The sequence below is a fragment of the Nematolebias whitei genome, chromosome 7, assembly GCF_014905685.2.
Source record: "Nematolebias whitei isolate Nwh7 chromosome 7, NemWhi1, whole genome shotgun sequence".
Classification (NCBI taxonomy): domain Eukaryota; kingdom Metazoa; phylum Chordata; class Actinopteri; order Cyprinodontiformes; family Rivulidae; genus Nematolebias; species Nematolebias whitei.
Genome location: NC_056504.1, coordinates 45,364,932 through 45,375,948, shown reverse-complemented (window position 1 = coordinate 45,375,948; position 11,017 = coordinate 45,364,932). Strand labels below are relative to the sequence as shown.

Here is an 11,017-nt window from a genome sequence, read left to right as displayed (position 1 = left end):
TAGTAGTAGTAGTAGTAGTAGTAGTAGTAGTAGTAGTAGTAGTAGTACTTTGTAGGTTCATTGTTCTTATTTGATGATATTTCTTTGGCCTTGGCACTTAAAAAAAAACAACTAAATGAAATAAGCAATATATATGTTGAACATGGTATTATTCACCAGTTTTCTCCCTGACTGTGGAAAGCTTGTTCGGACTCTCTCACCTCATGGGGTTTCACTAAGGTTAACAGAAACGTTGCCCTTGAATCCAAGGACACTCCTTTATTTGTTGTTTTTTCCTATTTGGTCTCCTGTCATTGAATTACTTATTAATTAAAATCAGTATTTTCCTCTTCCTTTGAGAACAGCAGGGTGCACTCAGTGAATTTAAATTATTTTCATTGCAAGATAATTAAATGCACAAAAATGTATATTCATAAAAGTGTGAAGAGAGCTATAATCGCAAAACACATAAAAAGTAAAAGACAACATGTGATACAAGGCAAAGACCTCAGAGTCAAGCAATAAATTAATTTACGTTACTAAATTATAATTAGCTGAGTTTATAGTTATATTTTTAAGATGCACATTTGGAAATAATTGTTAAAAGAACACACAATAATATGGCTAATGCCCTTTAAAAAAAAAAAAAGATCTAATGTGCTTCACACAAACAAGTTCTGAACTATCAAACAAATAAATCACTGAATATTTACAGAAATATCATTTTCTGTGAAAATGGAGCCTGAATGTTAAGTGCAGTTAAATGCTGAATGGCTTTGTTGAAATTTGCTGAAGAAGCTGAAATTGAGTTGTTAAAGCTAATTTGAGCAGAACATCAGCTAAATGTTCAAAGAAACAAAACAACAGCTAAGAGCTAAAAAGAGCAAACTGCTAGCTAAAAATTAATCATGTAAAACGGCTTGCTAAGTGTATAAACAAGTGTAGTGAGTCACGTGAGGTACGTGTCACTTGTTGTATGACAAATATATGTGTATATATTTATGCATACTTTTCACGAGTTCTTCATTTTTCTGACTGTAATGTCGTGCATTGAATTTAACAGAAATGTAACGAGAGACGTTGTTTATCTTTGACCCATCAAATGAATGGAATCATTTATTTTCAGAATCAAAGTTTAACATCAAACATTTACATTAATTTGGCAAAATATGAAAATAATAACAGACAGTTTCACAGAAAATGAACTTCAAATCACTCGGCGGTGATTTGAGGACTTTGCTTCAGACATTTCTAAAAATATCTGTACTGATTTATGAGAGAGAAGAGTTTAAGATTAAATTGAGATTTATCTTACAGAGGAAATATGTGAGGGAATTTAATCTGTTTGACCAGAAGTTGCACGCTCCGTCCGATCTCAGCTTCTCACGGTACACTTGGTCAAAATAGAACCATCTACCTGTTGATGATGAATCAGCCTTGGAGTAGTTCCTTTCTGACTCGTTTCAGCGTCTCCGTCGAGAGCTACCAAACCTTCAGAGAGTCGTGCGTGGTTAGCTCAAAACAGAATTATAATCCCCAAAAAACCTCTGGATTCTTCATTGCTCTGAAGCTTTCAGAACCGACTGCACTCTCAATCTTGGAACTCTCACGTTCTCCAGAACTCTCAATCTAACATCTCTCAGAACTCTCATTCTCTTGGAATTCTGAAAATCTGACATGAACTGGGGAGTTGCCACATTTTATTTGGGTCGACTTCCTGTTCAATTTAGAGCTTTCTGATTCGTGGAAGGACCAGAAAGAGGAGTGGTTTTGACGTAAGGTGTTTATCAACAGTCGAGGTCAGAGAATGAAACTTGTTTAACATACAGAAAAGATTATTGCAGAAGCAGCAGACTTTTTGGAGTCTACTCTTGGTAATCTTCTGAAAAAGTTTAAACATGACATTTCTTCTTCAGTAAACATTTAGCTGACCGAAGCCTCAACTTTCACACACTTACGACAGCTTGCTCATTTCAGACAGAAAATCAAGGAATGCTTATTCAGGTGATTTCTTCTTGGAATGAGGAATAAAAATCATTACTTACTGTTTATGTAAAATAAAAATGAGTAGTTCTTTTCAACCTGTAAGAATTGAGTGAAACTAACACAATTGATTATCAAAACATTTGTAAGACAGTAATGATTATAAAGAATTGTCTTTTCTGCTTGATTAATTCAAGAAAGAAAGACATCAGATGGCCCAGACTTATTCAGATCAATGAAAATAACAGTCTCTGTCCATCTGGTAGATTTGAGGTCATCTGGTTCACTACACAAGCTAAAAAAAACAAAGACTAGCACTGAAACAAAAGTTACAGAATGTCATTAAGACTTTTTGTAGAGTCTTATGTGTTCTCTGTGTTTTTTCTATGGGATAAACAGCTGTAAATAAAGTTATCTATTTTGAAAAATATTAAAGTTACAAAAACCCAAATATCATAGCAACAATCTTCAGTGATGTAAATACTTTTACATTTAACTTATGAAAATAGCACCAAGTTAGAATAAGTATCGTGGTTTTCTAAAATATATGGTACATAAATATATTTAACAAGCAGGAAAACAATATAACTACTGTCAAAATCTTGAAAGGAATCGTTTTATATCTTTGCATTTTAAAAACCAAAGACTTCAGCTTTTTTTTTTTTTTAACTTTGTTTCTTTTCTTTTTGAAATTATATAATCTGATTTGAAAGGAGCAGTATCAGGACATCTCAGTGCAGACGGCCAAGTAATTCCTTATCTGAAATGAAAACAGCAGGAGCCTAGAATACTGGTGCAAGGAAGTTTATAGCAATAAAAACCTTGATTTGTTGGCATCATTTTTGGGCTTAGATAAGAAGATGATCTCTAGGGCTGTCTGCATTGTGCTGACAGGCATTTAATGTTACCGGAAAAGAGGAGAAAGAATCTGCTTTTTTCTGCACCCCTTCCCCCAGCTCCCAATTTTCACTTTCCTATGCTACTTGCATGAAGCAGAATATAGGTGAACAGCTTTCAGCTTCTTATGGACTAATACCGACTCCTATTGTGGCATGTGAGTTCATCTCTTAAATTTATGGCTGTCAAAGATGCATATAGCGCATGTAACTTACTTTTAGAATAAATCTAATGCAAGTCAAATAAACACAGCCTAAGACACCATAAATTTCCCTTGGTGTTGACCGATTTCTTTGAAAAACAAGGTCACTGATCCTCTAGGGATTCCTGTCTTTACTAGTCTGCTTGATTGTTTTTCATCTTTTATCCAGGCAGATGCTTGATTCATCAGTCTCTCTTCAGCCGAGAAGGCAACTCGATTCCTCCAACAGGACGAGAGAAGGACATTTGATAGAGCGCACAGCAATGTCTTGGAAAAAGACTCGGCCTTGTCCCCGCTGAGAAACGTTAAGCCAAAATGGATGGATTTGTATATTACACACTTCTCATTTCCAGAGAGCCCATCCAAGGCGAATTGATCATAAACACAACCATAAGTTCTCAGAGTCGTCAAGATGCTACGCTTTTGTGGAGAAACACCAGACAACTGTCTGAAACATCTTTGGTTTGGAGTGAGACATGTGTAGGTGTTACGAAAAAGAACCAGACCGGCAGGAAGACGCTGCAAGATGACCAATAATGTGGGAGGAGAGACAAGGATTATAGGAGGTCAAACTGCCAGAATTTGAGGTGCAAAAGATGATGTGGGATAATGAGGAGTGTGACACAGGAGCATGTGGAGCAGAGCCCGACATGTGCAAAAAAAACATGTGGAAAACATTTACAAGCTTAAAGGCCGTGATCTCAGAGTTCAATGAGAGTCAAAGGAATTGCATGTCAGATCACGTCAACAAATAATACACAGTGCACATTAAAATGTGTGAATCAGTATACTCCGTGCACTCCCTTTACAGTAGATAATTAATGCGTGTGATAATATAAAATGGGTTGCATTGAAAAACATGTTTACTATGTGTGCATATTTAGGAACACATTATCTAAGACGTCCTGTCCTGCCTTTTGCTACCTGCTTCAAACTGTAAACTGACTGGATACTATTTTCTCTTATTTCAATATAATTTTAACACATTTTCTTGTGTTTTAGACTTACATTGGCTCCCGGTTCAGTTTAGGATACAGTTCATTGGCATTATTCTTAGAGCCTTCTTATCTCTGGTGGTGGAGTAGGCGTTCAGATGTTGCCTTTAATTATGTTGATTTGAATTGTATAGAAGAAGAAAATGTGCAATAAATGTATGTGTTTAATGTTTTTTTTATATTAAATATCTAAAATTATTTGATCATTTTAATATGTTTATTTTCCTTATCCAGCAATCGATTCATACATCTTTATACATCTTCCTTTCTGGGTGGCGGGGCTCACTGTTGACTATATCCAGTAGTCACTGTGCGAGAGGAAGGGTACACCCTGGGCATGTCACAAGTCCAGGGATGTCACCCTTTTCATGGAGGAAACAGAAAAATAGAAGAACAGTTGACAGGAAAAAGCTCCAAACGAAAACCCCATCACAGTGGGGAAGAGTGAATAAAGTCTCCCTGAGGGCTTAGTGAACTATTCGCCTCATGCTGCTACAATATGCAACACTGCTTACGGACTAAAGGGACTGGCGCTCTCAAACAAATATCACAAGCATTCCAGTGGATCTAAATGAAAACATTAGTAGTGGAAATCAAAGGATGCTGCTTGTGATGCAGATAAACCGTCATGTTGGCTGTGATGCCATTTAACAGGCAAACGTTGCTGTAATGAATGAACATCTGCTCGGGCACTAATTTGTATTCCTTCAGCTTAACTACATGTCTTCCAACAGTAGTTGAGGCAACTGTCAATCAGCAAGTTTAAGTCAGGTATTTAATTTTATATAATGTTGCCTCAATGCCCATTGTGTAAGTTGTGTTTGCTTTTTTACTCTTTTTCTCATTTTCTCCTGAAACCCAATACAACCCATCTTTCAGCTCTCTTTGCACAACGCACAGTGCAGTGAAAGGTTTGAGGGCAGTGTTTGTTTAGTTTTTTCTTTGTGTCTTGTACCAGCATGGAGGAGAGACATCCAGTCATCTGCGAGGCTTTCCCCCACTTGCACTGTTAGTCAATTAGAGCTGCTATTAAAGACAGTGGTGGCAAGGGAAATAAAAGCAGCACTGTGGATTTGTCTGTGCTACGCTGATTTCCATCCTTAAATCCTCTCCAGATGAAGAGACGGCAATAATTGGGATTCTGACAGTGTGTTATGGGGACTCATTTCCTGCTTTCACTCCCTTCCCCCCAGCATTTCCATGCAATCATGTCCATCTAATCATGTCTGCCCAGCACCTATTTTTTGCACTCTATCTCCTTAATTCCTTTTATCTAAAGCCATGTTTGGTCGAAGAATTATTAAAGCTCTTTCCTTTTAATCTAATTGCTCTGGTGCAACAGGAGAAACCTTATTTACAACCACTGGTGCACACCACAACACTGATATTAGAGACCCAATGTCTTGTTCTAAATTCTCCCCACTTTGACCTAAAAATAGAATTCCAACATGTGACTAACAGACAAGTAAGAAGCCTGTTGTTTACACTTAGCCAAATTTGCTGTGTTTATTTGAAGGAATGACTATTTGGCTCCTGATGATCCTGGAAACAAGTGTGATGCCTCTTTTCCATTAGTTCCATTAGTACCATTAGTACCGGTACAGCATGGTTTGACTCAGCTCGGCATGGTATGAGTCGTGTTTCCATTATACTTTCAGTAATGGTTCTAGTGGGCAGGTTCAGCTCAGAGCCCGCAGGAGCACGGAAGATCTTCCACCCTTGCCGACCTGAAGGGGCTCTGGTGGAGGGGACCGGGGGGGACCGGCAGATCTCCATCTAGCTCGTTCTGAATGTTGTCGTCAGCCACCCACCAAGCACAAAAAACGCCTGCACTTCAGCATTAAACCACGGTGTTGTCATTATTGTTTTAAAATCTTAAAAATAGGTCCAGACGCTCCTCGAGTTCAAGTTATTGCAAATGGTGGACCGGGTTGTGAAAGTTTCTCAAACAACCAGCAGTGACTCCACCCCGTGACTTATCAGTGACTGACAGTGTTCTGATATCACGTTTTAGGGCCAGTGTGGCACGGTTGGAACCCCAGAGAAAAAGGGACTGAAAAAGGGACTGAAAAAGGGACCGGTTCCACGAATCATTGCTAGTGGAATAGCCTTGGAACCGTGCAGAGTCGAGCTGAACCTTGCTGTACCGTTACTAATGGAAATGGGCCATAAGAGAAATGTGCATCGAAACCGAGTCTAATGTGAAACTGTAAATGTAAAGCTTGATGAAGAAACTAAACAATCCCTAAAAACAAATGTACTTGCATGCAATTTAACAATGTTACTCTTTTGCAAATAGCCTAATTGGTTTTACCTTTAAAATCCAATTTATGCTGTTCGTTCACTTGTCAGACACCATTGTATCGTTCTTTCCCACCAAATATTACTACAAGGCCACACAAACTGTGTTTTTATAATGCTTTTTTAAATTTCCCTAAACACAGCAACCAACACTAACAACATTCACAAGAAGTAAATCAAGTTGTTGTTATTGCTGTGACTGATTGTCTCTATCCAAACTTTCACTGCTCAATAACATGAGCCGTGCTCCCACAGTCGGGACCCTTGAACTCACAATAGCATGGGGTTAGATGATCAGATTACACTGAAACACACACATGGGCATTGTTAAGGGAGTTTGCAATTCCTCCCATGAACATGGCTCTCACTGTGCCCCACTAAAGAAAATACTTTCCACTTTGGAATGAACGGTAAGGGCAAACAGGACCTGATGTGTCTCTGTGGTGCACCATCTCCTCAAGGCTCTGAAGGGAAATTAGATCTCTCTTTTTAAGACCATCTCTGCTAAAAGGCCCTTGTATGGTTTCTTGCATTCATAGGACGTCTTAGAGAGGAAACCTAATCCCACTTGTAAGACAACTGCAGTGAAAAAGAGCTCAGCAATTTAATGTAAGCACCCCTTTCTGTTGTCAATATTTTGACAGATTTTGTGACAGCGTAATTATTTGCAACAATCCCCGCCAAGGGTTTAATTGTTACATGCATAATTACATGTTTAGTTGAGGAGACACTGGAACAGAGCTTTGGTATTATTATTACCAGTACAGCACAGAAAGTGTCTTGCATCTTGACTGGTTTATGTGGCATTATGGTATCATAATTTAGCTTTGAAAGAGGATATCTTACAATCTCTTTGGTGGCACTTCACATAAATCAGTTCATTACCCCATAATATCGGCAGACAAAGCACATCTTTCACAGATCAATTCATTATGCAGCCTCTTGCAGCTGAAAGGCAGTGGCTGACCACAGCTTCAAGTGCTGATATCAACTTTCAGTGTTTAGAAAGACGACTGCAAAGTGGGTGAATTGTGCCTTCCATCAAAAAATGGGGATTTTCAACAAAGGGAAAACCACCAGAGTAATATCAGTTTTAACTATTGATTTCAATTTTTTTATTTTTGTTCTTTGTATAAAATCCACTTCAAAATCGTTTCTTCTGAGTTTAATAACAATTCTATATAGAAAGTAACTTGGGACTGCACAATACTACACAATAATCTTGTGATGTGAAAAACTGTTGCTTAATATTGCAATAACAATCGTGATAAACCCACTTTTCTCACTATTTACTCCGTCCTGTCATCACTTTGATCTAAACTATGTTTAGGTATCAAGGACAGTGAGGTTTTGTTAGATTGACCAAAAATACAATCTACAGGACAAAATCATGAATGGTACTTAAAATATTATGAACTAAAGTTTCAATATTCATTATTGTTGTGAAGATTGGACTGAAGGTTATAAAATGTTTTTTTTTTTTATGTACAGTAGTCCCTTGCTACTTCGCGGTTCGTTTATCGCGGACTCACTCTATCGCGGTTTTTCAAAATTAGATTGGACATGACACACGATTGGCTGATTGATGGATGAGCCACATGATAGGCATGGGATTTTTATTTAAAATAAATTATTTTAAATTATTTAGCACCTGCTGCACCTTTGTGCAGCCCATACTGCAGGATAAACTTCCTGCTGCAGCTGATCAGCTGTTCTCCGTGCAGAGCATAAAAGTGGGAGTGGCCAAGAGCGCTTGCAGGTGGCTGAGAGCGTTGGAGGCAGCGAGTTGAAATCATGACATGTTGTGCTCTTTTGGAGTGTTTAGAAACATTGTTTAGAATATTGCAAGAGTGTGGGAAGGGTTACACACACACTAAAATAAACTACTGCTTACTACTTGTACTACATCACGGTTTTTCATGGGTCTTCAGGGTATGGATCCCCCGCAATAAACGAGGGACTACTGTATTTGTTTTTGCCTAAATATTTATGGTAAAACAAGGAAATATACTACTTTTGTTGTTGAAGTGTTGCAGATGGAGAAGAAAATGTGATGAAAATAATTTATTAATTCTTATATTTTAGTCAAGCTTCAAGGATGCTTCTCCTGAAATCTTATATTATAATCCTGTTTAGCTTATAAAACAACATCAAGACTGAGGACTCTCTTATTATCTTCAAATCCACTGCATGCAATTATTTACATGTAGGTCAAAAAATACTGAACAAGGATGTAGAATTGGAGGTTAGTTACTTCAGGTACCTCAAACTAGCCTGGGATTCTTCTGGTGTGCCTCGTCCCTCGCCTCATTAGTAGTCACTGAACGTACCCAGCAGTGTTTGTGAGGCAGCACCCGTCATGTTTCCCTCCCAACGTACAGACACTGGGTGATGTGCTGTAATTACAGCCGCTCATCAGAGAGGCAGCAAAAAAAACTGATCCAAAACGCAGGTGGGTGGTTTGCTGTACTGGGCTGGAGCAGCATGACTCCGGTCTGCAGGCTGTATGCTGTCATGCTGCTTCAAGTGATCAAGACTTCTAACCACAATGACCAAATACCACCTGCTAGAGAGTTGATGGGGCATGACGCAGGTAAATGTTGGGAGCATCAATGTTTTGAAAAGCCTAATCGATATCCCTGCGTGTAATTCCAATTGCCAGAAAAATGTTGACAATTTTGAAAAATACCCTTTTTGTTCTGCTGCATGGGTGCAAGTATCACATTAAAAAAGGCACAAAGTCTGCATTTTAATGGTTTGAAATTGATGTTTTTTTGTTTGAATATGATTACATTTCTTTGGAGATAAAAGCTAGATCATTTGAATCACTCCATTTTCAAATACTTATATTTAGACAATTAGCCTAGACATTCTGTGCTTCAAAATAAAAATATTACAATGTTTTTTCATCAAGTAAATAAAGAGGGTGGGTTATTTATAAGTTCTAGATAATTAAAATCACAGTGTGGTGCATGACAAGTGGTAGTTGAAGACTTTACAACATTGATAAGAAATGTAGCTCAGAAAAACTTGACCTAGCCAGCAGTTCTATGTTTACCAACATCATTTGTGGATTTTTAGACAAACACATGTGGAGATCGTTAACCAACATGCCATAGTTCACAGTATTTGCAATGGAAAACAACAAAGCATGGGTTTACGGCATGAAATATGATGAGTATAAATTAAATATTCCATGCACTGAACTAATACCTTCTATCATATTTTGATCCAAGACTTTATATCACAATTGAACGAGGTTGAATAGGTTCTTGGAACAGCTGGTGTGGAACGTCAACTTACTGAAAATATCCATGCGCAGAATATTTTAGTGGTTGGATTAATCTTTTATAATGAGAGAGCAGACGGATTCATCAGGCTGACAGTATGATAAAACCATAATAACACCACACATACCTCGACAAACAGTTCCATTTTCCACAGCCTCGTTCCCAGCTTTGCACATGCAGCGTCCGATGGGTACCATCCATTCTCCGTCCCCATTGCAGTAAAGCTTAATAGGCACATCCACCTCCTCAGCGTTGGGAATGCAAACACCCCTTGCAGCTACCAGCGAAGTGCTCTCTGCTCCTGATAGCGTCTCCTGGAACAACGCCCCATTAGTGATGATTCGAGGACACTTCCGGTAGAAGACCCGAACTGCGATGAGAGACATGCAGCCACCATAGTCCTGAAAGGCCAAGTAGAAGCCGTTTTTTGACACGGGGCCAAAGCTTCGCACTTCCGTGTTGATCTTCATCACTCTGCCCCCAAGGTCCACCTGGGAGAAGCTCTCATCTGCTGCAATGGTGTCAACCTTAATCCATGGGTTTTCCATCCATGGTGGAGAGGTTCTGGTGGCTGTGTCAGAATCTGACTCATAGTAGTATAGGTTAAAAGTTTCTTTACAGGAGCCTGGGACATTGGGAATGCTACTGCAGTCCCTCACAGAGAATTTCATTTCTACGTGGATCCTCTGCGCTCCACGACGCCGGATGTATTTTGTCCGTACCCAGTTGTTCTGATTGCTGTCGAAAACATTACAGACCTGGTACGTCCTGATGGTGTTCATGTTTTCATCATAACCGCTCACCTCCTCCCACTGTTGAAGGACACACACAAAAACAAGATTTAATATAATTTCTACACGGGTAACCTCTTCAAATATATTTGACTTTCACATAGAACTTATGGAAAAACGAACAAATACTGATCGAGGCATTAAGTTAGTGTGATTTGTTTAATTATGTAGAATTGAGTTACAAAGCAGTAACTGAGCTGCATATTTCTTACTTTGTGAACTGTATAACTGTATTAATGATACAATATTTTTCAATAATATTGCGAGTATGTTTTTCACAGTTCCGTTATAATAATGTTGATTACAGTCAAATCAACTTACAGCAACAATTTGATTTAAAAAAAGTGCTTATTGTTCAGAAACTTATCTCTGATAACTCATTATGCAATGATGCATTCCATACTTATAAATAAACAAATATAAAGTGGTCTTTCCAGCATGTCCTCCAGTTTCTCAAGTCCACACTTTGGTAACATTACTTCTAGTACTTTACTTAGAACTTTGCTGAATTTATATACAGTATTCCCTCGTTTATCCTGGGGATCATACCCTGAAGATCCGCGATAAATGAAAAACCAC

At 38.3% G+C, this 11,017-nt stretch overlaps 1 protein-coding gene across 1 annotated transcript in view; it reads right to left on the bottom strand.

Annotated features, from left to right (window-relative positions):
* The window catches only part of LOC119412855 (ephrin type-B receptor 2), a 169,036-nt gene that overhangs the window by 49,486 nt on the left and 108,533 nt on the right, over positions 1–11,017 (bottom strand). Inside the window, exon 3 of the mRNA XM_037679891.1 lies at positions 9,775–10,459. Coding sequence (XP_037535819.1) covers positions 9,775–10,459 — 685 coding nt within the window. The remainder of the gene's footprint in view (positions 1–9,774; positions 10,460–11,017) is intronic.